Source organism: Syngnathoides biaculeatus, chromosome 4 (assembly GCF_019802595.1).
Source record: "Syngnathoides biaculeatus isolate LvHL_M chromosome 4, ASM1980259v1, whole genome shotgun sequence".
Lineage (NCBI taxonomy): Eukaryota > Metazoa > Chordata > Actinopteri > Syngnathiformes > Syngnathidae > Syngnathoides > Syngnathoides biaculeatus.
The window spans coordinates 24,597,573-24,624,742 of record NC_084643.1 but is presented as its reverse complement, the minus strand read 5'-3'; the positions used below and the strand labels follow the sequence as shown (position 1 = coordinate 24,624,742).

Here is a 27,170-nt window from a genome sequence, read left to right as displayed (position 1 = left end):
CCATCCCACCTCCCCCTGGTTTCCTTTTTCTGCCCCCCCCCACCCAGTCTTCTTTTCCCAGCATCTTTACTACAACCTTTCCCGTTATTCCTTATTTTCTCTACCTTTTTTCATCTACTCACATCCCAAATATGCTGTACTATGATCTCCTCAGGTTGCAAACTAGGTACAATTTAAATCCATAACCCCAGGTTTCACTGTATTACAATAATTTTTTTTTTTTTTTTACAAAAATGAGGCAGTGATGTCAGGAGACTCAACTCCCATCACAGAAAGGAAGCCATTATTTCTACAGAATAAATTGATGTTATAAGAAAATACGTATTTATCTGAGAATAAATCATTTATTTAAAGAGATTAAAAAAATTAAATTCACAACAATGAAAATCATCACGTCAAAAATCCGTTTTTTCCCCAGTGGCTGAAATAAGTATTTAACACAGTACCATTTGTTCCCAAAATTTATTTCCAATGGTGCTTTTGACAATATTTCACTAGATGCTGGGGACACACTCTGTGACACAAGGAAAAAGAATTGAAAATCCCTAGTTTGCAATTCTGTCTGTATCATACGCATTGCTCTGGTGTGATTGTGGGCCATTTCTCTCTGGGCTTCCTTTATCAACCCGGGTTTCAGTTCTTGACCTGAATTTTCAATTGGATTCAAGTTAGGTGATTGGCTGCGGCATTCAAGCAGCTTTATTTGTTTTTCTTCTAAACAAAATATGAGTTTCTCTGGCAGTATGTTTTGGATCATTATCCTGCTAACGTGCACTCATTTCATTTTCATCATACTCACAAATGGGAGCAGATTTTTGTCAAGAATGCCCATGTACAGTGAAGAAAATAAGTATTTGAACATCCTGCTAAATTGCATGTTCTCCCACTTAGAAATCATGGAGGGGTCTCACATTTTCATCGTAGGTGCATGTCCACTGTGAGAGATAATCTCAAAAGAAAAATCCAGAAATCACAATGTATGATTTTTTTAACAATTTATTTGTGTGATACAGCTCCAAATAAGTATTTAAACACCTGTCTATCAGCTAGCATTGTGACCCTCAAAGACCTGTTAGTCCACCTTTAAAAGTCCACCTCCACTCCATGAATCAGATGCACCTGTGTGAGGTCGTTAGCTGCATAAAGCCACCTGTCCACCCCATACGATCAGTAAGACTCAAAGTTGTAACATGGCCAAGACCAGAGAGCTGTCCAAAGACACCAGAGACAAAATTGTACAACTGCACATGGCTGGAAAGGGCTACGGAGAAATTGCCAAGCAACTTGTTGGAGCAATCATTAGAAAATGGAAGAAGCAAAACATGATGGTCAATCTCAATCGGAGTGGAGCCCCATGCAAGATATCACCTTGTGGGGTCTCAATGATCCTAAGAAAGGTGAGGAATCAGCCCAAGACCACACGACAGGACTTGGTCAATGACCTGAAAAGAGCTGGGACCACCGTTTCCAAGGTGACTGTAGGTAATACAATAAGACTTCATGGTTTGAAATCCTGCATGGCGCGGAAGGTTCCCCTGCTTAAACCAGCACATGTCAAGGCCCGTCTTAAGTTTGCCAATGACCATTTGGATGATACAGAGGTGTCATGGGAGAAAGTTTTGTAAGAGTCAAACTTATAACTTGGCCAAGACTAAAGAGGTGTCTTAGAGAGGAGTCATGGGAGAAAGTTTTGTGGTCAGATGATACCAAAGTGTAACTTTTTGGTCATAATTCCACTAACCGTGTTTGGGGGGAGACGAATGACGAGTTCCATCACAAGAACACCATCCCTACTGTGAAGCATGGGGATGGTAGCATCATGCTTTGGCGGTGTTTTACTGCACATGGGACAGGACGACTGCACTGTATTAAGAAGAGGATGACCGCGGCCAAGTATTGTGAGATTTTGGGGAACAACCTCTTTCCCTCAGTCTGAGCATTGAAGATGGGTCATGGCTTGGTCTTTCAACTTGACAATGACCCGAAGTACACAGCCAGGAAAACCAAGGAGTGGCTCCGTAAGAAGCATATCAAGGTTTTGGTGGGGCCTAGTCAGTCTTCAGACCTAAACAGCTGAAAACTCTGTTTCTCAGCGACAGCCCAGAAACCTGTTGGATCTAGAGAAAATTTGTGTGGAGGATTTGGTCAAAATCGTTCCTGCAGTGTGTGCAACCTTGGTGAATAACTCCAGGAAACGTTTGACCTCTATATATGCAAACAAAGGCTACTGTAACAAATATTAACTGTGGTTTTCTCGGGTGTTCAAATACATATTTGCAGCTGTATCATAACAATAAATCATTAAAAAACACTCATACATTGTGATTTCTGGATTTTTCTTTTTAGATTATCTCTCTCACAGTGGAGATGCACCTACGATGAAAATTTCAGACCCCTCAATGATTTCTAAGTGGGAGAACTTGGAATATAACAGGATGTTCAAATACTTATTTTCCTCACTGTACACTTGCCTAGTTATCCTTCCTTCAATAATGTAGTTTACTAGTACCATGTGTTGAAAAGCAGCCCCACACCATCATGTTCCCACCTCTGAACTTCAGTGTTACCCGCGTATTTTTAGAGTGATATAAACGGCCATTTCTATTCCTAACGTGGTATACATTATGCCACCCAAAGAGTTCAATTGTGCGCTCATCAGAACAGACTATATTCTCGCTGTATTTTACTGACTTGTCCAAATGTTGTTCAGGAAACTTTAAATGAGCCCTGACACGCTTTATTTCCAGTTACGAGGTCTTGTGTTGTGAGTGTGCATACAGGCCAAGGAGGTGGATTCCATTACTCCCCGTTTTCCTTGTGACAGCAGTACCTGCAAATTCCAGATCTAATCACTTTTCATAAAATGTCAAGGGAGCAATAGTCATATGATCCAATAAATAGGGGGAAAAAAAACAAACGACAAACATAAAGAGAGGACAGAGGACATTCCACAGTGTTCACAGTGTGGAACTTGAATAATTTCAAGGTGCAGTTCACATGCAACATTCACTGTAGTGAAATTTCTATCAAGTTTAATACTGCTTTTGTACCTTTTTCACAACCAAAAAAAAAATATTTTCAGGTATAACACCACAAAAATGAAACTTTGATCATGTCAATTCAACATCAAGTGAGCAACGCCTAATCCCTTCTTCCTTGTGTCTCCACACGTGTGCATTCAAATTACTCTTGTATGCGAAGCTTTTGCCACAAAGTGAACACGTGAACAATTTCTGCGTTGCTGTGTGCGCAATCAAAGCCACCTTGAGGATAAATCCTTCACCGCAAATAGAGCAACTGAAGGGTTTTTCTCCTGTGTGTGACTGCATGTGCACGTTCAAATTGCTCTTGTGGGAGAAACTTTTACTGTAAATGGAGCAACTAAAAGGTTTTCCCCCGTGTGAACCCTCATATGTGTCACCATGGTGGGTCTTTTGAGAGAACGTTTTGCCACAAAACAAGCATATAAAGGGTCTTTCCCCCCTGTGCGTTCTCATGTGTGTCACCATGTTTGCCTTCTGAGAGAATTTCTTACCACAAACTGAACAAGTAAAGGTTTTCTCTCTGTGCGTGCACATGTGCTCATTCAAGTTACTTCTGTAGGAATAACTTTTACCATATACTGAGCATGTGAGTGGTTTCTCTCTGGTGTGCGTTCTCATGTGCGTAGCTATGTTTACCTTTTGGGTGAAACGTTTATGGGACACTGAGCAACTGAAGGGTTTTTCTCCACTGTGCGTTCTCATGTGTGCAGTCAGCTGGCACTTATATGAAAAAATGTTTCCACACAGAGAGCGGGTAAAATGTTCTTTATGCTTGCCGTCATCTTCGCAGTCTGCGTTACTCCTTGAAGGTTTTTCTATGTTGTCACTGTGTAATAGTGTAACTAAGGGGTGGTCTGTTGGTGGTCCTCCAGGGTGGACTCCAGTTGGACTGCAAGGATGAAGCTGCGACGACTCAGGTGGTTTGTGTTCGTCGTCTTCGCTCTTCACAATGATGACGCTCAGTGCCTCCTCCTGCTCCTTATCATTCTTTTTTTTTAACATAGAGGGGCTGTGGATCCTCCACTTCCTCTTCTTTAATGTAGGAGAACTCCAGACCCTCCTGCTCTAAATTGCAACTACCTCCTTGAAGTTCTTCATGATGAGCAGTCAACTCCTGCACATCTGCCAGACACAAGCAACACAAGCACAATGCGCTGAGGTGTTTCATCTTTACGTAACATTTTGTGAATCTGTAATAGGGATATCATGCAGCCCTGATGTGTAACCTTACAGTAATTTAATTTCATTTTTTGCTTGCTTGTGTTTTGGTTAGAGAGACTGCTTCTTCCCTGTGGCCATAGGGAATAATTGCTGTGTTGCTGGATGCCCTATTTGCAAATCTTTCACATATTATAGACAACCCCTACCAGCTATCATACATTCTATACTAATGTGAGCTTTTGAGTTATTATGTTATTCTTTTTCTGGCCAGTACTAGATTTTTAGGGCGATTAAAGGCCAACGAGGACATCTTCTGTGATTTTTTTTAAGTAAGTACTGTACAGTGGTATCTTGACTTAGAAGCGACTAGACTTATTATTATTATAAATTATTATTATTTTAAGTAAAATTTGTTACCCGGACTATTTTTTGTCTTGGTTAACCGCGACATATTTGAGTTATAAGCGCTACAGCGTGTTGTGGAAACCCATTGGGTTCCGAGTTGAGGTCAGAAGCATTTCAGTCCATTATTGATAAATAAATCGTAAAAATAAACGCGTACCAGTACTTCGTCTTAATCCGACTTTCTGATTAAAACCGTCCATTTTCAAGCAATGTTATCAAACCACGCAGGAGGGTATCAAAATAAACTTGTTAAACGTGTTATAGCGCCACCTTTTGCTTAGTTTTGCATGGAGGCGCGTTTTCATGTGACTAGCATATTTTGCAGACAGTAATATTGTTGACCTTAGTGGCCAAACTTAAATGGTTGCGTGTAAAAGTGAACAAACCTTCGCCGTGTAGGACAACGTGTTTCTGCTGACTGCAGCGAGTTCGCGGCGTTGTCGCTCGTTTTTCGCTCTTTTACGACAAAGTTCCTCTTCGTATGACGCTATTGTTTTTTCAGACAACACGCATATTTCATCAGCGGCCGCAATTAGCAGTTCTCTTACCAACTCTTTCAGTATTTTGTTGTTTTTACACTGGGTTTACTGTTCTCAAGTCTCGAAACCGATGCGACGCACACTTCCGCCTTTCTTCTTCATTAGTGGTTGTACGCAGGCAATGATCCGTGGCATCACGCGACCGCCATCTTGCTGCGGTATGTAGACCAACTGTTGCCATGTAAATAGCAAATACTGTGAGCAACACAAAAACGTGACTTGCGACGGTACATGTAGAGATAAAAAAAAAAAAAAAACTACAAATGGTCAAGATTTTATCGTAGTCCTCACAGCTGCCATCTTTCGACAGTACTGACGATTAAAGAGGTAGGGGAGGACTGGAACAGCATAAAGTACACAATATACTTGTAAAAGTTTATGTATATGTAGATTTTTTTTTAGTTGTGACATTTCAATCAAGCAAGAATCCAAGTGAATATAAAACGTTTGTAATACAGGCAGATTAAAAAGCATCACAATATGATGAACGTATTCTGGCAAAAAATGACGAAATATCGTCTATAAAATTTTATTCTATTACAGCTTCGTGTGATTGTCCTACTTCATTGTTTGTTGTTGTGTAGCCTGTTAGTAGCTTGTTTCTTCCTTCTGCCAGCTTATCTCAGTGGTTGAAGCAACCTCCCATTTCTCTCAAGGACAAGATAAGAATTGAACTGGTCTTTCTTTGTTTTCCTCACCCCCCCTTTTTTTTCTTCCAGTTTAATCATGCATTACTCGGGCAAAGCATCTGTAACCTCTCTTGTCTCTCTAAGCTTGCAAAGATATTACAAAACTCAAGAGTGTTTCCTGATTTAATTTCCATAATGAACAACTACTGAACATATGTATATGTATGAGAACTTTCTAGGACATTGAACACACACACACACACACACACACACACACACACACAGTGTTGTACCTTTATACACCACTACAATGGATTAAAACTAGAACTTTCAGATTGACCTTCAAACATCAGGAGTGTTATTCAGTTCCGCGTGTGATCTCTTGTGTTTAATCATATTCACCTTCCGCGTGAACCTCTGACCACAAACGGAGCAGCTAAAAGGTTTTTCCCCACTGTGCGTCCTCATATGTAACACCATGATAGACTTCAGGTAGAATCTCTTATCGCAAACCGAACAACTGAAGGACTTTTCCTCCTTGTGCGTGCGCATGTGTATATTCAAGTTGCTCTTATAGGAGAAGGCTTTACCGCACACCGAGCACGAGAAGGACTTCTCTCCTGTGTGCGTCGTCGTGTGCGCGATCAAGGCTACTTTCTGAATGAAGCCTTCGCCGCACACCGAGCAATTGAAGGGTTTCTCGGCGTTGTGCGTCTGCATGTGCGCATTAAGACTGCTCTGGTAAGAGTAGCTCTTCCCGCACTGGGAGCACACAAACGACTTCTTCCCGGTGTGCGCGGCGGCGTGCGCGATCAGCGCCACCTTTCGGACGAATTTGGTGCCGCAAATGGAACACACAAAGGGTTTTTCCCCCGTGTGCGTCTGCATGTGTCTCGTCAAGCTGCACTTGTATGCGTAGCTCTTGCCACAGTTGGAGCAGCTAAAGCGTCCTTTTCCCCTCTCCGTTTCCGAGTTTTTGTCGTCGTCGTCGCTGGTATCTTCGACGTCGTCGCTGCGTGACCGCGGTGGTCCTCTGCAGTGGTCTCCGGCTGGACTGCGGTGATGAAGCTGCGACGTTATGGGCGGTTCGTCTTCGTCGTCTTCACCCTTCACGACGACGACGGTCAGCGGGAACTCCTCCTCTTCCTCTTTGACGCGGCGTGGCTGGCGATTCTCCTCGTCGTCGTTCGCATGAGAGGTCAGCGACGCCTCCTCTTCTGCTTTGACCCGACAAGCCATCCGCTGCTGGGTGACTGCGGGACACAAAAAATATTATACAAAGTAGATAAAACCGTGATAAAAAAAACAACAACAGTAAAACATATTACTATTACTGTTGGAAAAATAGATGAAAACAACAGAGAAACATAGACAATATACAATAGAAAATATATCAAAATAATAGGAAACATTGGATGATTATTTTTAAAAACACAGTTCTGAGGAATACTATGGAATAAATATAAAAATATGCGATTAAGTATTATAATAATAAAAAATATATACAATCCATTGTTGTCATCGCCAACGTAACGAGTGTATGCAGTCGAGTTGACCAATGACGTTTTTTTTTTTTGGTTCCGTTTTGTTTGATTTTACAAGATAAAGCGCCCTGTGATGGTAAAAGAGTGGAAGGTGTGGGTTCGGAACACATATCGTGTAGATTTTTGTGGCAGTAGTCTGACACAGTGTAATCGGGAAAGACCCATTTTCTCGTTATCGTCTGAGCCAGTCAAGACAGCTACCAAACGTGAACAATGGAGTGATTGTCCCGTTTTTAAAAAAAAAATCAGCATTATAATTACAATATTCCATGCACCATTGCTGTACAAGAACAGATGAACTCGACACATGTGGTGACAGCTGCCGACCTCGGAGTGTACTCCATTCCATGAGTTTGCGCTTTACATATTCTCCAAGAAAACTAACCCATCACAGTAGTGAAACATTCATCTCTCTATACTGATGCTCTACAAATTTCTGAAATTGCTCACATTATACAATAAAGTTAGAAGGCTGGCGAACACGTTACCCTTGGCGTGTAGCACAATTCGAGTCTTGGAAACTGCTTCCGGATCTCGTCGTTTCACTTCGCTCTCCTCTCTCGCTCGACTGGGTTCGTCCTCTTCCTTGTCCAACTCTTTCCACATTGTGGTGGTTTTGAGTTATATTTAGTACATTTGTATAGTAAATGATTCCGAGGCGGATATGTTCATGAAGCTGGCCGCTGCTTTCGTCATGTGACTTCAGTCGCGAGACTGATGACGTCACACGACAGCGCGTCGAAACGTTATCTTGATTTTAGTAATTTTTATTATCACACTGAAAATATGAATTGAATTTTACAAATGAGCAAAACAATAGGTAAGGGCAGCCTTTCACATAAAACATTTTTTTCTGCCAGGAAAAAAAAATCGTAGTACGCGTATTGTACAACTACGGAACTCCTTTAAGGACAAATTACATGAAAAAGTAACTTTAAAAACACGACCGCAAACAATAACCCAGAAGAACTAAAACGAAGATCTTCTTTGAGGAAATACTGTCATATAATGAAGAAAAACGGCAGGGGGAAACCTTTGGAACATCAATAATATTTTAATGTATTACATTGCGTAATATTCACATTTTGTTTGAAAGTAGTAATACTTCAAAATGTTTTGTTTTTCATCACATTCACCCATTTTCCCCAGTGGAGGCCGAAATTAAGGATTTCTCCCAGTTTTATTATAGAATGATTGTCCTTATTAGTTGTTAAATAAATACAAATCGTAGAATACAGAAGGGATTCAACCAAATCAGTTCAAAGTAAACGTTAGTGCTCTTTAATCAGAAACCCAACGTGTCACATCTACATTTAAGGATCTGGTAACTACAGATATTGTGTTTTACATACATGTGTATTTACAAACATGTAAACCATTAAGACGAGGCGGGGTCTATGTATAATTTGTCAATGGAGTACTGTAAACCATCTTGAGGCTGTTTTGATGACGGCTCAAATTTAGACAGTAGAAGAAGAAAATAGTTGCAAAGAAGTCAGAATGTATCGCAAATACCAACACGGAAAACCGGATAAAATGAATCATGGCAGTACGACTTTGTAGCCTTTCACACGTGTGATTTTGAGAACAGTGTTGCAGTAGCTCCAAAGTATTTAGAAAAATACGTTGACACACAGGAGCACATCGGTTTGTGAGTGAAGACCTCTCCAAAGACCAGTAAATCATCACCAGTGAATGAAAATGGAGTGGACTGGAAGTCAGCCAGCCGCCTGACACCAAATGCGAAAGCGCTGCGTTATTGCGCGGATTACTGTCAATTCTTTTATTCTCTCTTAGCAGTGTCCCCACATGTGTGTAGTCAAACTGTTCTTATGAGCGTAGCTTTTACCACAAACTGTACAACTAAATGGTTTTTCCCCTGTATGTGTTCTCATGTGTGTTACCAGATGTGGCTTTTGTGAGAATGTTTTAGCACACGTGGAGCAACTAAAGGGTTTTTCTCCTGTGTGCGTTCTCATGTGTGAGTTCACATAATCCTTTGAAGAGAAGGTTTTTCCACAAATGGAGCAACTATAGGGTTTTTCTCCCGTGTGTATTCTCGTGTGTGTTATGACGTGGGACTTATGAGAGAATGTTTTATTACAGAATGCACAGCCAAAAGGTTTTTCCCCTGTGTGTGTTCTCATGTGTGTGCTCACATAATCCCTTGAAGAGAATGTTTTCCCACAAACGGAACAACTGAAAGGTTTTTCTCCTGTGTGCGTCCTCATGTGTCTAATAATTTTTTCTTTAGCTACATTTTTACCGCAAACTGAGCAGATAACCCGTTTTGTATGCGTTTGTGAAGTTTTCTTGCTGCCAAGCGTTGTTTCCTTTTCATAGCATCCCCACGGTTTGTCGTCACCTTCGCCGTCCGCGTCGCTCCTCAAAGGTTCTTTCATGTCATCGCTGTCTGACAGTGGAGCAAAGAGACTGTCTGGTGGTGGTCCTCCACAGTGGTCTTCACTTGGACTGTGATGATGAAGCTGTGACCACTCGGGTGGTTCTTCTTCACCCTTCATAACGACCACATTGAGTGGCAACTCCTCCTCTTCCTCCTTAACATGTGGGGTGTGTGGATCCTGCTCTTCCTCTTTCACGTAGGAAGGCTGTGGATGGTCCTGCTCTAAGATGGAGCTACACCGCTGAGGTGGAGGGGGAAGTTCCCCCTGGCAACTAGTCAGCTGCTGGATATCTGCAAAAGATGAGCAACACAAGTCAATTATATCGTGCAATAGAACTCTAAACTGAAAAGCAGTTTTGTAACGGCCGGATCAGATTTCAAGATTTCAGCCCCATTAATGGCCCGATTTTCCAGAAATAGTCCATGGCCAGTGATTTGGTTCTATGACCCAAATATGAAAAGTTTTATATTTTCCATGTAGTATGAGATATCAACAAGAATACTGACATAGCAACTTGACCTCGATCAATAGGATTAGGTCTCCCAACAGCGAATCGCCTCCCTTGCTAACATTTGTCGGCATTTATTCACACATACTGTCCAATGTTTAGGCAAACTTTATCAAATAAATTAACTGAAAACCGGCACGTTTCCATACAAACGTCAGTGCTAGCACTAGCTAGAGATATAACTTTATATTGCCTGCTTGCTAGAGGCATTAAAATTACGTGAACATTCCATTAAGCTCTCGTTGAAAAATGGACCAGAGCACCCAGGGATGACGCTTGAAGTGTGTCTCCTGGCCATATTTAGTCATGACTGCATAACTTCCTCATGTCCTCAGTGGAGCTCTGCTCTGGGGTTAGATGTGTCCTTGAGTTATATTGCGAGTCTCTCCACGTAGCCTCACAAATGAACCTTGCTGAACTGTATACTGGAAACACTGTAGTAATTAATGCACCAGTTGATACCAGCTAGAACCGGTTTAGACAGAAACTCTTTGTCTAGTGCCAAGTGCCACAGGTTCGATCCCGGCCACGGTCCGCCCTTCTGACAAGGTAAAAGATGTGTGCTCTCTCTGTACCTTTGTACTTGTGAGCTCCCACAGCCATTGTCTATAACTTATAAGTGCCCGGAATATTCTGTTATTAAAAAACTTCGGAGAAACTGTTCATCGTCTCCAGCCTGTACTTGGATAACCAATATTCTCACTACCCGAATTAAACGAACAAACGTAGGAAAAAGAGCGTCCTTCAACACCCGTCACACATTTGTTTCCCCATTTTTGTTCTTTTCTTTGACGAAATCCATTGCTGCAATTGTTGCTGAATTTTTACTATACAGTGTGTATACTTTTTCCTCACTTACTCGTACGATACAAATGGTTGACATCGGCCTCCTCCTCTTCCTTCTTGATTTGGACGGGCAGTTCATCGTCCGCTTCCTCTTTAACACGAGCAGGCGTGGGATCATCTCGACGAGCAATCCGCTGCCGCACGTCTGCAGGACGCAAATTAGACACAATGAAACCTCCAAACGCAATCTGGTTGACTTCAGAGTTATACCCTAAACCCAAACGAAAATATGAAGAGGGGCGAAATGAAGCAGTGCTCTCTGCCTTTCCGCCTTCCTGCACTGTGATTAGCCAGCAATTCAACAGGGCACTTCTCCTGACAACTGGAAGCGCCAAACCCAGAGGTCACCAGCCACCAGGTTGCGGACGGGTACCGGCTATTGTTTCTGAATTTTCATGAAGTGGCCAACGTTCATTTACAGATTTTTGCCAAACTTTGACAGGAGGATAAACAACATCAGCCAGCTGCTTAAATTGAACTGGCTCCCCAAAGTCTGGGACGTGGGCCTGCAGATTCGCTGCATCGAACAGATCAGTACGTCGACCCAGAAGAATTTTCCCCAGCTAAATTTGGACTAAATCACAATCCCAATCTGTAGCTCACAGAAACAAAGAGAAAGGTGGTCTCTGTCACCTTGGGACACTCCCTAAAACGTAGTAATCATGTTAGACACCTAGGGGTAATATTGGACTCAGACCTCTCCATATCGTACGGGTTTTTACTGTCTGAAAAAAATCCGAGAAGTGTTTGTCAACTTGACTCGGAGAGATTAATCCATGTGTTTGCCTGCAGCAGGTTAGACTACTGTTACGACCTGCCCACTGAGCTCACCAAATGAGCTATAAAACAACTGCAGTACATCCAGAATGATGCTACTGCTTCTGTTCCGATTCCTGACTAGAATGAAGAAATACAGTATGGACAACTCAGCCCAGTGCTCAGGTCTCTACCTTGGCTTCATGTTGTTAAGACTTCGAAACAGCGCTACTTGTGTGCAACAGTTTTCATAGTTATTTTATTTGCCTTGTAATTTTAGATGGCAGCAAAGCAATTTAAATGTATTCAGTCTATAGCCTTTTGTGCGAATTGTGCTCTAAAAATATTGAAACTTGCCTTGTCTGGCCAAAGTGTAGAGTAATGAACAGACCTTGGAAGATCCCAGAGGAGGAAACTGCTTCTCGTTGTTGCCGTTGTGGCTCGCTCTCCTCCCTTGCTCGAAAAGTTGACGTTTTCATGTTGTATTTTAGAGCGACTTCACCGTCTCGCCTTGGCAGCTTGTTTCGTCCTCTCCAAGCGACGCCGTTTTCCTCCTTTTTCTTTTTCGGTGGTGCATTGACTGTTGCTGAACCATGCGCGACACAGCATTGCTGCCGTCTTGCGCCAGAAAAGAAAAGTGAAGCGAAAAGAAAAAGCGAATGCTCTTCGAGCATAAAGGTCCTTTTTAAGGTCAGGCCACTGCATTTCAATCATATTCAAGGTCGGACTTGGACTAGGCGGCTCCAAACTTTTTTTTTTTTTTTTAAAGGCCATTCAGAAGTTGACTTGCTGGTGTGTTTTTTGGATTTCCTGTTCAAGAGCAGAATTGATGGTTCCGTTAATCACAGCAATACATACTGTTTTTTTTTTTTCAAGTCACCCAGAATCAAAATCAGGGAATAATTAATGACAGGGTAAAGGATATAAATATAATACGAACGAAATAATACAGTATAGTAAATATACAATTCAATATATAATACAAACAAAATCTCGTGTATAGTCAAATTAAGGTTAAAATTAATCAGTCTTATCGAGATTCCACTACATGTACTGTACCCAAACAACGAAGGAACCAAAAACGTTTTTGTGATAAAGTAAGTTTCTTGTCCCGTTAGGGGTTGCCACACAATGACATCTCAGATGAACGCTCATATTTCTTTGTGATCCTGTCACCAAATGGTCGTTTACAGGCATTATGGCATTAATAAGCATACAATAAAGTCAACACTTCAATTGCATCTTGGTTGTTTTATTTAAAATTCCGTACGGAAACTCAGACTAAAATAATTCCAAAAGCTCTCCAAACGCAGTATGTACAGTGTTCTCTCAGCCCTCACTTTAAGCCGTTTTGTGTATCACCAACCATGTTGCCAAAGTTACCAGAAAATGGACGGATGGATAAAATCCGGACTCATACTCCACGTCAGAAGGTAGCGGTACTGCACGCAGGTTATATACCACCTGCCGAAATAAAGGAGTAGAAGAAGAAAATGGGTCGTACCATTGCATTATCGTAGGCGCGGCATTGAGACGACACAAAATCGACGCCAAGGAGACCAGGTAAAGCGGATGAAAAAGAACATCCGAGTGTTGAAATAGTTGGCGTTGGGCAATTTATAACATACAGTATTTTAACTGTTTGAACACAACACCGGCGTCCTACGATGAAAATGAGGGATAACCTAAACAAGTGGGAGCTTTTGTCGAGAATCGCCATCGTGTTTGTACACACAAGGTAAGTCCACGTGTCCACTACTTTTGCACCTGGAACAGTTTCATGAATTGAAAAAGTAAATGGAGTCTCAGTAAAAGGACAAACATTGTGGGTAAAACAACAATACAACAAACAAAACAAGGCACGTGGATAAGCAGCTTTTCTCGGTCCTTAAAAGTAAAATGTTTCACCAACATCTCAGTTGCACCGCGTTTTGACATAATTTCTTTCCATCCACAATGCTTTCGAATAAATACCCCCTTAAGCTTCTGTTGCGTGGATGTATTAAAACGTATTTCGCCCACAACCCCGAAAGTTGCTCTCAAGCCGCCATATTGTCGAGAAAAATGTAAACAATAGTGGTTTTTTTTGGTTCCAAAAACGAATCATCTTATGTAACCATTCCTTCTTTTAGCTTGACCACCCCGAGACAAGCAAACAGAATTGCTGAAGCTTTTTGTCGCTCAATTCTGAATCTTATGCCAATGAGCAGCCAACGTACAGGTGTGGGCCCCGTCCTGACTGAGGACCATGGTCTCAGATTTAGAGGTGCTTGTTCTCTACTTCCCAATGAGATTCAACTTCCCAACGGACCCTCCTCTTCAGTAGCCTCAAATAGACCTTAACAGGGAGGCTGAGGAGTGTAATTGCCCTGTAGCTGGAACACACCCGCCGATCCCCTTTCTTGAAAAGGGAAACCACCACCACAGTTTCACAGTCCAGAAGCACTGTCCCCGATGTCAATGGGATGTTGCAGAGGTGTGTCAACCTGGAAAGTCCCACAACATCCTAAAGGAACTCCGTACGAATTTCATCCACTCCGGGGACTTTGCTAATGAGGTGCTTTTTAACCACCTCGGTGACCACAAGCCCAGAGATAGGAGAGCCCGGTTCAGAGAACCCAGTCGCCCTCCTTCCTCATAGGAAGGTGTGTCAGTGGAATTGAGGGCTTCGAATTTTTCACCTCACTGATTCACAATGTCCTCAGTCAAGGTAAGCAGCGCTGACTAAACACAGTGTTGTTGGTGCACTGCTTCCCCGTCTAAGACGCCAGGTGGTGGACCAGAAATTCTCCAAAGCCGTCCGGAAGTCTTTCTCCACGGCCAAGTTTTTGCTTCAGCGACCACCAAAGCTGCATTTGGGTCGGCCAGCTAGTACCCATCAGCTGCTTCAGGATTCCCACAGGCCATTAAGGGCTGATAGGACTCATTCTTTACCTTGATTGCATCCTTCACCATTGTTGTCCACCATTTTTTTCCCATTTTAGTGTATTACTAAATGCTGCTTTGAACACATGCCGTGAGTTAATGCAGCCTATTAAATCTATCAGTTAATTCAATTGATTTAATCAGTAATGGTATTTGTGTGAGTCTTGAGTTGCACTACTCTGAGATTATGAGTTCTTTAGTTAACCAGTTTTCTCAGTTTCAGTTTATTGTTTCAGGCAAGATTTTAATTTGGGTGCATCACTCATTTTTATCGAACAAATGTAGAATAACATAAAAGTTATTGAATGAAGGCATGTTATATTGGAGCTTGCGAGTCTTAAATACAAATTTGGCGCTTCATAAAACACATTGATATGAAATACTGAACATCAGATTGTTTTTCTGCATTGATCGCGGGAGGTTGAAAGCTGCGTAAGTGAAGTTGCGAAAAGGATCTTAACATCATTTTTAATGTATTTACGGGATTGTGTACAGTAATAAAGTGATAGGGGATCACATTGTTCATCTTTTATTGTTCATCTTTTATGAACAATGTGACTGTAACCAATAACTTGATTATATAAAAAGGAAAGCAGTTGTTTGTCAATTAAAGGTATTATATTCTCTTTCATATTCATGATTGCTCTTAAACCATGCAAAAATATAACTTCGAAATACCAGATTTGAATTTTTAGGTGACGAACCAAACACTTAAGTTTTCAACAGCAGCACCAATTCAACCTGTTATATTGTCATGTTTATTGTTTCATAAAACGTGTTTTGTTTCATTAAATGTTTAATAAAACCTTTACCTAACCCCTGCAGTGTGGTTAACATAAAAACAAATCTCCTTAAAACTGGAAAATTCCTTCTCAAATGAAGAAATGACAAAGGCAACCCTTTTTTTAACCCACAAGCCTTGTAAAATTACTCAGTGGTAGAGTAATGGGGTACAATTTCTAACTCCAACCAGAAGGGGACAGCGTTCACTCTCATAGTAGAGGGTTAAAAGAAGAGCCATACGCCATTGCGTTACTGCAAAATGTTATTAACAAATTTTCTATTTTTGTGTTTTACAGATAAAATCAAAACGGAGGCAGACTGAGACTAATCCTTTCTGCAATATGCTACACTAACGAAAGTGGTGCAAGGAAATGTCAGCTCTGTTTGCCTGTTGTCATGGACATTTTCGCCATGTCGGAGCAAGTAAATATGCTCACAGTTTATCACCGTAATTGACCAGAAATTTATTGTGATCACAAATTGTGATCACATAATCGGCCAACCCGACTCCAGAGTTAAAAAAAAAAAAAAAAAAAAATGCCGACTAAAAGGGCAAGTTATGCTGCTACCTTTAAGAAAAAAGTGATCAGTGTCGCGGAATCAGTTGGGAACCGTGAAGCAGCTCGGCAGTTCGAGATAAGCGAAGCTAACGTGAGATTATGGAGGAAGACCAAGGAGCAGCTCCTCCAACAAAAACCTCATTCAAGAGCTTCAGGGCGTGGGAAAGCGGCCCAGTTTCCAGAGATGGAAAAGGAGCTACTCGAGGTAATAGCAGAACAGAGGGCGAGCGGCTGCGCCATCAGCACTGTAGAACTTCGCCTCAAAGCTTTGAAGATCATGCAGGACAAAGGTAACCATGAGTTCAAGGCATCGGCGAACTGGTGCTACCTGTTTATGAGGAGACACAACATCCCCTTAAAGCGCAGAATATCATTTGCACGTCTTTCAACCACCTTTGAGGACGACTTGAATACATACCAGCAAGTCATTTTTCAGCTGAGAAAGCAGCACGGATACGACATCGGCTGCATCGCAAATGCGGATCAAACACTCCTTACCTTTGCACTGCCGTGCACAATCGATATGAAAGATGCGAATACGGCCACGATAAAGTACAGTGGGACGGAAAAAAAACACTTAACCGTGATGCTGGGCGCGTATGGAGACGGGACTAAGATGATTCCATACGTAATCTTCAAACAAAAAACTCTTCCCAATAAGTGCCAGTGGCCAAATGGCGTCATCGTCCGATGCCACCCAAAAGGGTGGATGGATGAAGCGCTGATTAAGGACTGGATCCGATCAGTCTGGTGTAAGGGCAAGCCACGCAGTCGCAAAATGCTTGTGCTGGATGCCTGTCGGAGCAATCGCATGCCAGCCATCAAAGAGATCCTAAATGAAAATAAAACTGACTTGGTGCTGATTCCTGATGGCATGACTAAGCAGTTACAAGTCATGGAGGTGTCGTGCAATCGCCCCTTTAAACACCTCATGCGGCAGAAATGGAACGAGTGGATAAGTTCGGAGACTTTCGCTGCAGGTGGCAAAACAAGGAAACCCGAACTGGTGCAAATTACCGCATGGATCAAAGAAGCATGGGATGCAGTCTCCCCGGACATCATTTCAAGGGGATTCAAAAACTGCTGCCTCACAAACATCATGGAAGGCACAGAGGATGACATACAGTGGGATGATGGGGCAGCCGTTGATGAGCCCATGTACGAGTACGAGACACTGGACCAAGTAGTCAATGACGACCACAGCAGTGATGCATCAGACGTACATGAATATGAAGCGGGTAATCCTTTTGAAAGCTTTGCCGCTGAGGATACTGGTACGTAAATTTGAAGGCATTACATTCTCCCGACGCGAACACAAACCCCCCGTCCCTCACGCCACACAAACTTTTTGTAACTTTTTGGGAGACAAGAACTCATTGGATTACTGTCGGCTTTTTGTGTTCTGGCCTTAAAGGTCAAGTGTCATCCCCATAAACATTCTAAAATAGATATTGTGATGAAAAATACATATAACATTATTCACTTCAATCTCTATACGTAAAAAAAAAATAAATGTGAGCGGAGAGCGCGTCATCCATGCGCAAAGTTGCTGAAGTGCCATTGCGGCTCATCGCGGCTGGCCGGTGTGGGACATTTTCGGCGCCGAGGTGACTTATCACTGAGCCGAGCCGTGGTGCTTTAGGGTGTTGTTCATGGCCGCCGCGGTACCCGATGAACAACACTGTCGAGCCGGGGCGCTTTACTACGTTGTCGTGCCACGCGGCTGAGTGATGCATTGTTGGCTGCGTTCTTCAGAGCCACCGCCATCAGTAAGCCCGACGCACAGCCTTTGCCGAAGTCGTGAACGGCGAACGCGGCGCCTCAGATGGTGTGGCTCATTTTCGGCGCCGTGGTAGCTTACAATGGAGCCGAGCCGTGCTGCTTTAGGGGGGTGTTCATAGATGCCGCAGTATGCGATGAACAACACAGTCGAGCTGGGGCGCTTTACTGCGTTGCCCTGGCACACGGCTGAGTGAGGCATTGTCGGCTGCGTTCTTCAGAGCCGCCGCCGTCCGTGAGCCCAAAGCGCAGCCTTCGCTGGCGAAGCGACACAGCAGCCTGACGCCGTCCAATGCGCACATCGACAGATTTCGTACGCAGATCTTTTGTTACGTTATGAGAGACCGATTACGTGGTCTGCCCCAAACTATTATTTTTTTTTAGTAGCTGTATACACACCTACCTGTCATCTTGAACCCACGAACCTCTCGTCCTCTGCACCCGTGCAATCAATTTTTCACGACGAACCGGGTCTCTTGCAAACTTAGGAAGGGTAAATCCATTCTCCCGAGTGTTCAAGCAATGTCCAGCAATGCAATGAGCCGGCATTTTGGCTAACACGAAAGAACAACGAGCTACCTTCCCGGAGGTAAAACTAATGGAAACAAACGAGTCCACTTGGGGGCGCTTCTTCTCACTTTCTGCTTCTTCTCGAAAACAAATCCCTCAAGAGGATTTTCATGGCAGGAGTTACAAAAAGCTGTATATGTTAAAATCATGTCTTGTGGTGAAAAAAACGCATGGGACCATATTGGCTGCCGTTTTTTCATTAATAACATACTAAAAATCATCCATTTCATAACAGTGGGCCTTTAAAGACACCATATGAGTGCTGTTGTTTATTTATTTTTTTCAAGTATATGATTAAAAAACAGTAGCATGCTATTTTATATCTCAAAATATTATTACTATCAGGGCTTAAATTTTTGTCTGCTATTCTGTTTCTGAGAAACATTAGTTTTGCGTACTTTGCAGGTTCATTAAGTTCAGTTGACTTACGTTGGTTTATCAAATGTACACATTCTGGCAGAGATGCGTGTGTACCCTAACAGTCCACCCCACTGAAGGCAGGGTATATTTATTATAGATGTGGATGATTGCGATAAATCAGCCAATCTGAAGACTGCCTGGGTGTCTCTGAACAGGATCAGCTCCAGCAAGAGAAGTGTGTTAAAATGATCCGCAGTTGAGAAATAGGTGGATGGTTACATACCTGTATGAAGTGGAAAATCTCTGAAAGCAAAATATTTTGACCGAGTGTTGGCAAATAAATATATCAAGGTGATTGAGTTATACTGTAGTGCAAGCCTTCCCTGCATCACGACAATGACTTTCATCCAGACCATCCATCCAGCCAAATTCTTCCACTTATCCAAGGTCATTATTGCGGGGGCAGTAGCTCTGTTAGGGAAGCCCAGACTTCCCCCTCCCCATCCATTGCCTCCAGCCCTTCTCAGGGGATCTGAGGTGTTCCCAGCCAAGTCAAAGGATGTAGTTTCTCCTGTGTGTCCCGGGTTGTTCCCGGGGTCTCCTCCCAGAGGGACTTACTATGAGTACCTCACCAGCGAGGCGTCCATCCAGGAGGCATCCTCAACAGATGCCTGATACACCTCATCTGGCTACTCTCAATGAGGATGCAATATGAATTATGAGTGCAAATGGTTGTTCGTTTAAATGTCACCTGTGATTGGCTGCTAATCCGCTTCTCGCCCACAGACAACTGGGTTGGGCTCCTGTTCACTCAGGATCCTAGTGAGGATAAGGGGTTGGGAAGTGGATGGATGGAAAAGTGTCCCATTCTAGCATTTTCTTTTCATTTCTATGTGGCTTGTGGTACGAGTGGAAGATAATTGTGTCTGACTCTCTACTTGGGCTGTTCACTAAGTCTCTTATTTCTCAAATACACAATGACAACAGTGTTTGTTTGAAAAATATTTTCGGGTGTGTGGTTGGAGTAATGTAATTTGCTTTTTTCCCCCCTGCAGATGTAACTCAGCTCATTGGTCACAATGAACAGTTTTCCCCTCAGCAGCGCCTGGCCATTAAAGAGGAACAAGAGGAGCTACCGCTCCATGTCAAAGAGGAAGCCAACAATCCACAGCTTCCCCTCGTTACAGTGGAAGCTAAATCTCCACAACTCTCACAACTTAAAGAGGAGGAAGACGAGGATCCACATCCCCGATACCTTAAAGTCGAAGACAAAGAGCCACACTTTCATGTCAGACAGGAAGAGGAGGCTCAACACCCCCTTCATGTTAAAGAGGAAGATGAAGATTCACAGCCTCCACCCGTTAAACAGGTAAAGGCAGCTGAAGAGCCGACCCACGTTAAAAAGGAAGAGGAGGAGGCGCTTTCCAGACTCCAGGGGATTTTTTCGGTCAGTGAGTGTCCACTGCCTGGTTTCCCTGTAAATAGTGGAAACCACGATGACAAACCACCAGAGTTTTCACAGCTTCGTCACAGTAGCACGCCACAACACGTGACGACAGCTGCTGATATAGATCATTCTGGCGGAGCACCATCAGATACCCCCTTAGATTACAGTAAGTTGGGAAGGGGGGGGGGGGGTTGAGTGGCAGATAAAAATCATCAAAATGACGGGAATTAATTTAAGTTTAATGACAGACATTTTTTCATTAATTACGTTTGCTCACTTTGCTTACATTTATTCACTGATTTACATCTATTTATGGGGAAAATTGAATACATTCTCAAATGACTCCTAAAGATGATGGTCAACATACGTGGACCTCAGTTTCCCTTGCTTGGATGTGAGTTACATGAGGCCCCCTCTGAAGGCAGGCCTGAAGGTTGGGCTCCAGTGCAAGTCTCTGGTTGCCTACATCAATGGCGCTTAGCCTGGCACAACCCGAAGAGGCAAGGTGGGTCCCCCTTCCCACAATCTCACCACTTATGGGAGGGCCCAAGTGGGTATGGGGTTTAGTGAAACGGATGGTGGCCGAAGGCAGTGAACATGGAGGGTTGATCCCACGCTACGGAAGCTGGCTGTAGGAACCTGGAATGTCATCGCTCTGGCAGGGAAGGATCACAAGCTTGTGTGTGAAGTTCCGACTAGGTCTTGTCCGGCTCATCTCCACCGAGAGCCTGAGCTCCAGTTGACTCTTTGTCACTGCGGAGTTGCCCATAGTGAGAGGAGCAGAGCAGGTGTAGTTGTACTTATTGCACCCCTACTCGGTACAAGAAATTAAAAACTAGCCTCCATCCCACCTTCAGGTGGGGGAACGGGTCCTAACTGTTGTTTGTACTTTTGCCCAGACAGCACTAAGGAGTACCCATCCATTTTGGAGTTCTTGGAGGGGGTCCTAGAGTGTGTTTTCGCTGGGGACTCCCTCGTTTTGCTGGGGGACTTCAACGCTTGCGTGGGCAATGACAGTGAGATCTGTAGGGGCTTCATTGGGAGGAAAGCCCCCTCCAGCCTATTATGGGACTTCTGTGCTCGTCATGGCTTGTCCATAACAAACATTATATTCAGAAACTAACGTGTCCAAATGTGCAACTCTTGGTGAACAGAGCAATGATGAGTGTGGTAAGGAAGTGAAGAAATGGTCCAAGCGGGGGGAACAATTGGATGAAGGTGTCTGTTGTTCTATGTGACAGAAGAGTGTCCGCTAGGATGAAGGGCAAAGTTTATAAAACAGTGGTGAGGCCGGCCATGATGTACAGATTAGAGATGGTTGCACTGAAGAAACAACAGAAAGCAGCTCGCTCGGAGTGAGCAGGTTTGATAGGATTAGAAATGAGCTCATTAGAGGGTCAGCCAAAGTTGGATGTTTTGGAGACAAGGTTAGAGAGAGCAGACTCCGATGGTTTGGACATGTCCAGAGGCGAAAAAGTGAGCATATTGGTAGAAGGGTGCTGAGGATGGAGCTGCCAGGCAAAAAGAGTGAGAGGAAGACCAGAGAACAGGTTGATGGATGTTGTGAGGGAGGACATGAGGACAGAGGGTGTTAGAGAGGAGGACGCACAACATAGGCTTAGATGGAAAAAGATGACATGCTGTGGCGACTCCTAACAGGACAAGCCGAAAGGAAAAGAAGAAGAAGGATAGTCGAAATAGTCGACTTAGTCATACAATGCTAGCAAGAGCTGTAATAAACATGCACCGCATTTCCGTACTGAGAAGCACTGTGGTTCACTCAACTTTCCTTCGTTGCTGGTAGCACCGGTCTTTCTTTGGACCCATGGCAAAGTTAATACTGTAAAAATGAAAAAAAAAAAAAAAAATCTTAATCACTCGCGAAAGTGCATGCTCACGCTGTGAGCATGCATTTTATTGCAGTGGTCTGCCATAGTGGGTAGTGCAGTCTTGACAGAGCAAATTTGTCCTGTAGTGTGGTCCATGCACTACTTCTCTCTCAGCCCTCTCTTCTCTCCTATACAGCCAACGTTTTTTTTTTTGTTTTTGCTATAATAAATCTTATTGGCTGCAAAATATTTATGTCAAAAGACTTGTGAGAATGGTAAAAAAAAAAGCTCGCTTTTCTATTCAAATATACTGGGCACGATGGCAATGGGGAGTTAGACTTCTATGGAGCCGATCAGACGTTATTAATCGGATCGCTAAATTATGACTATAATGCGTGTCAGCATAAAATGCTCATGATCTGCTGATACAGATCTCACCAATTAAATCGCCGTAAAATCTAGTGACAACCAAGAAAAAGATGCGAAAAGATGGAGACTCCTTTAGGAATTACAGCAGTTTGAATGCCGAATACAGTAGTAGTCCAGTGCAATTACCATTGTTATTCTGTAAATGACTTCTTTAAAATCTAAAATAATATAAATTTTGGTAACGATCTCATTGTTTACACATTCACATGTTGATCTTTTTCTGTATGAGGAAAACTTTTGGTGTCTATAACATCCAAAGTAATGAAGCTTTCCAATGTTTCCCAAGGTTGACATGGTTTAAAAAAAAAAAAAAAAAGAATAATTATCTTGTCATGAACATGCAACATGTGAAATTTGTTCTCTGCATTTTATCCATCACAATGAACAAACCTACTTGTTCATGGAACAATGGAGTAGGGGAAGCGTAAGCACCATAGTAGCAGAGTCGTAGTTCAGAAAATAGTTAATAATAAGAACACCACCGCCGTGAGTCCAGGAGATGTTGGCAGATGGTCCAGCCGGAGTCTTGAGTGTAGGTTCCCCACATTGGCAGCTGATGATCTTAACCATTGGGCCACAGTTATACTGTATGTAGAGATGTCTACATAAATGTTGAAGATTGGCCACCGTTTTGCGACATTACTTAAAGTTTTTTTTTTATGTGTATATATATAGTCGCCAAAAGGTCTCCAAATTGAAAGTTAACATTCATTTTCATCACAACTCCTCGGCACAGCTCGTCTCAGAGTCGTTTCCGCAACCAGTGGAGAGACTGGAGTTTTAATATTAGGTCACCAACTAATGTTCAGGCCTGTTACAGTGGGGCCTAAGTCAATGTTTTTCCCACAGCTTGTGCTATTTGTAATGTAAATTTGAAAGTTAAAATCTTCTTGAAACAAAAAAAATTCATAATCTGTTTGGTTCATAAATTACATAATTTAGTTAAAATAACTTGTGCTGAGTTGAAATGTCTGATTTATACAGTCTGCTCGTGGCGTTTGTCGTGGTGATCTAAAATTAGTGTACAGTAATTACCCGGTAATGATCTGTCTCAATATCGTGAATGTGTCATTGATGAGTTTCAATACGTGATTTATGTGAAACGCTGGATAGGATAAACATGATTTCTTGGAAAATAGGGGAGCGATTGCAGTGACAGAGTTCACCTCATTTCGGAACAGGATTGGTGTTTGGTGCCAGCTAGCTTTATTTTTCTCACTGGCTTGGTTGATTTGAAGCCAGATGTTTATATACACTGTGTGAAAACGCGTTTCATTTTTTTATTTCCCTGTCTGAAGTCGAATCAGACTAAACCTCTCCTGTTGCAGATGAGTCAAGATCACCAAACTTATTTAATTATGTGAAATGCCACAATAACGAGAGAGAGAATTTCTTTGAGAATGTTCTCTTCTTTAAAGAACATAAGGAAGCCCAGATGTTGAGGTAATGGCTTTAAAGGTCTTGATAGGTTAATGCACAACATGTGATGTAATTGACGGCACACCTGGAGATGTATTTAAGACTGAACACTGGTTCTTTGTCCGAAATCGTGGGGAAAAAAAAAAAAATCAAAAGAATTCGTCCAGGAAATTAAGGAAAGAATTGTGGAACTCCACAAGTCAGGCTCATCCTTGGGTGAAATTTCCAGATGCTTGAAGGTGCCACATTCATCTGTTCAAACAATTATACACAAATATAAGCATCATAGGACTGTCCAGCCATCACAGCGCTCACGAAGGAGACTGGCTTGGTGTCCTGAGATGATCGTGTTTTGATCTGAAATGTGCAAATCAATCCCAGAACCAAAGCTAAAGACCTTATGTAGATGCTGGATCAAGCTGGTAAGAAACAGTCATTATCCACAGTGAAACGAGTCCTGCACTGATATCGGCTGAAAGGCCACTCACCGAAAATGAAGCCATTAGTCCTAAAGAAACAAAAAAACTAGGTTACAGTAGGCAAGAAAGACACCAAGACAAAAATCTTAACTTCTGGAGACATGTCACGTGGTCTGATGAAACTAAAGTGTTTGGCCACAATGACTAAGTTTACACCTGGAGGAAGAAGGGGCAAACTTGTAGACCTGAGAACACCATACCAACTGTGAAGCATTGAGGTTGCGGCATCATGTTGTGGGGCTATTTTGCTAGAGAAGGAACTGGAGCTTCTCTTAAAATAAATGGCATCATGAAAAAAGAAAATTATGTGGAGATATTTAGGCAACATCTCAAGATATACAGTGAAGAAAATTAAGTATTTGAACACCCTGCTACATTGCAAGTTCTCCCACTTAGAAATCATGGAGGGGTCTGAAATGTTCATCGTAGGTGCATGTCCACTAAGAGAGAGATAATCTATAAAGAAAAATCCAGCAGTCACAATGTATGCTTTTTTAAAAACTATTTGTGTGCTAAAGCTTCAAATAAGTATTTGAACACCTGAGAAAACCAATGTTAATATATGGTACAGTAGCCTTTGTTTGCAATTACAGAGATCAAACGTTTTGTGTAGTGGTTCACCAGATTTGCACACACTGCAGGAGGGATTTTGGCCCACTCCTCCACACACATCTTCTCTAGATCAGGAGGGTTTCTTGAATGTCGCTGAGAAACACGGAGTTTCAGCTTGATCCAAAGATTTTCTATCGTGTTTCGGTCTGGAGACAGGCTAGGCCACGCCAGAACCTTGATATGCTTCTTACGGAGCCACTCCTTGGTTTTCCTGGCGGTGTGCTTTGGGTCATTGTCATGTTGAAAGACCAAGCCATGACCCATCTTCAATGCTCTGACTGAGGGAAAGACGTTGTTCCCCAAAATCTCACAATCCATGGTCGCGGTCATCCTCTCCTTAATACAGCGCAGTCATCGTGTCCCCAAAGCATGACGCTACCACCCCCATGCGTCGCAGTAGTTGATGGTGTTCTTGGGATGGATTCATCATTTGTCTTTCTCCAAACACACAGAGTTTTGTTACATTACTTATTCTACATTAGTAAAACATGGTCGATGGCTAGTGGTTTAATTCAAAAGTGTAGTTTCAAAGTTCGTTTGTTTGTTTCATATGATTTCTTTTCTTCATTTTTGTATGCAGATGTCCAACTCGTGCCCTTTGACACTTCTGCAGAGAATGTAACGTGTTCTGCACCGAGCTGCAACGAGAGGTTAAAAGTCATGACGGCCAAGATCGAGAGACTGGAACAGCTTTTGGCGAAAGAAAGAAGGGAGAAAAAGAAACTTTTTAAACAAAAAAGAAGAATAGAGCTGTATGTTTCAAAACTATTCAGCAAAGAGCCGCTTGACAAACTCATCAGGAAAGTCGGCAAGGAAATGGACTGCTGAAACTGTCAGAAAAAGGTTTGCAGTTCAACTGTGCACGTGGATCTACTGGATACAACGTTCTCTTCTACTGCTGCTGTCCGCCAGATTACGAAGAAGGAAATGGGACATGATATCTCTGGAACTGTGGAAACTGCATGCAAAATGCACATCGTAATGGTCTGTGACTTATGCTCGAAGATGTCAAATTAAGTTGTCAAGCAGATGTATTCAGATGCAGCCAGGGTTTTGTGTAATTGGTAAATACTGTATGTGCTCTTGTTTCCAATTCCTTTCAGTAAATTATTGTTGCATCAAAACCAGTGTTGTCAATTATTGACCTTTTAAAGGCTGTAATTTCTGTATTGTATATCTCAAGCATACGACTTTGGTGTTATGACCCTTAACAAAATGGGTTCATATACAGTAAAGAAAATAAGTATTTGAACACCCTGCTATATTGCAAGTTCTCCCACTTGGAAATCGTGGAGGGATCTGAAATTTTCATTGTAGGTGCATCTGCACTGTGGTTAAAAACAAACAAATGAAACAACGGTGGAAGCGACATTTCAAATTCATAGTTAATAGTTGGCTTGGTATGTATTTGTATTGCAATGTATTTTTTTTGTTTGTTGACATTTTCAGAGTATGTTTCCAAAAACACAAACTTGTTTTTAAAAATGTCCTGATGGCAATGTAATCTGAACCTTTTAATCAGCCATATAACTTCAATGGATGACTTACTGACCACAGTACAACGTCTGATTTTGCTCACAGTGGTCAAAGGGGGCGCTCACGTCCTTGGTGTGTTTGTGAACATTGATTCCATACAATATGTCAGCAACATGAATTTATTTCTATTTTATTTAACACAATTCTAAGACTGCTCTTTCTCTTACAGACTTGTTTGAAGATCGGTCCTTCCTGTGACGAGCTTGATTTACGATTTCCTTCCTTGCATGCAATCAAAACATTTGACAGGACGAGAAGCGGACTGACTAACGACGCTGTGTTAGAGCCATCAGAAAATCCATAATAGTAGATTCATCTGAAGAATGTGATCACGATGGAGTGGATGAATTGGAAGGGAACAAAGCAAGCAAGGAAAGTGAATTTGAAGGCAACTGAGTCAAGATAATTATGAGCCAAACATTTCTTGGCAACATTATCACATTGAAACAGAAGAGAACGTCAGTCTGCTGGGAAAGAAAATGAAACTTCTCACCATGGACATCCCGAAAAAGGAACAGGAGTTACCCGTTAAGAACAGAAGCTTGTGCAGCTCACGGAGAAACTGAAATATTTTCTTTGGCTTCCTACCGTGGAACGTACACAAG

At 42.4% G+C, this 27,170-nt stretch overlaps 3 protein-coding genes across 6 annotated transcripts; all 3 read right to left on the bottom strand.

Annotated features, from left to right (window-relative positions):
- Nucleotides 1-400: 400 nt before the first annotated feature.
- LOC133499380 (gastrula zinc finger protein XlCGF7.1-like) lies at nt 401-5,292 on the bottom strand. Of its 3 annotated transcripts, XR_009794639.1 has the most exons (3): nt 4,997-5,291; nt 3,681-4,166; nt 401-2,830 (listed from the first exon to the last, which is right to left on the bottom strand). XR_009794639.1 is itself a non-coding variant. In XM_061817342.1 (2 exons), the coding sequence occupies exon 2, from the start codon at nt 4,044-4,046 to the stop codon at nt 3,111-3,113; it is 936 nt and encodes a 311-aa protein (XP_061673326.1). In that variant the 5' UTR covers nt 4,047-4,166; nt 5,159-5,292; the 3' UTR covers nt 2,841-3,110. The 3 variants fall into 3 exon arrangements, 2 of the variants coding, with proteins under 2 accessions (XP_061673326.1, XP_061673325.1); XM_061817342.1 differs by lacking the exon at nt 401-2,830 and having other exon boundaries at nt 2,841-4,166; nt 5,159-5,292; XM_061817341.1 differs by lacking the exon at nt 401-2,830 and having other exon boundaries at nt 2,841-4,166.
- A 651-nt stretch (nt 5,293-5,943) lies between these two features.
- LOC133499052 (oocyte zinc finger protein XlCOF19-like) lies at nt 5,944-8,449 on the bottom strand. 2 transcript variants are annotated; one of them, XM_061816544.1, is made up of 2 exons: nt 7,811-8,449; nt 5,944-7,031 (listed from the first exon to the last, which is right to left on the bottom strand). In XM_061816544.1, the coding sequence occupies exons 1-2, from the start codon at nt 7,926-7,928 to the stop codon at nt 6,121-6,123; spliced, it is 1,029 nt and encodes a 342-aa protein (XP_061672528.1). In that variant the 5' UTR covers nt 7,929-8,449; the 3' UTR covers nt 5,944-6,120. The 2 variants fall into 2 exon arrangements, with proteins under 2 accessions (XP_061672528.1, XP_061672529.1); XM_061816545.1 differs by having other exon boundaries at nt 7,773-7,901.
- Nucleotides 8,450-8,580: 131 nt separating this feature from the next.
- Nucleotides 8,581-12,657, bottom strand: LOC133499051 (gastrula zinc finger protein xFG20-1-like). Its single transcript, XM_061816543.1, has 3 exons — nt 12,229-12,657; nt 11,095-11,226; nt 8,581-10,017 (listed from the first exon to the last, which is right to left on the bottom strand). The coding sequence occupies exons 1-3, from the start codon at nt 12,509-12,511 to the stop codon at nt 9,116-9,118; spliced, it is 1,317 nt and encodes a 438-aa protein (XP_061672527.1). The 5' UTR covers nt 12,512-12,657; the 3' UTR covers nt 8,581-9,115.
- Between the last annotated feature and the right edge of the window lie 14,513 nt (nt 12,658-27,170).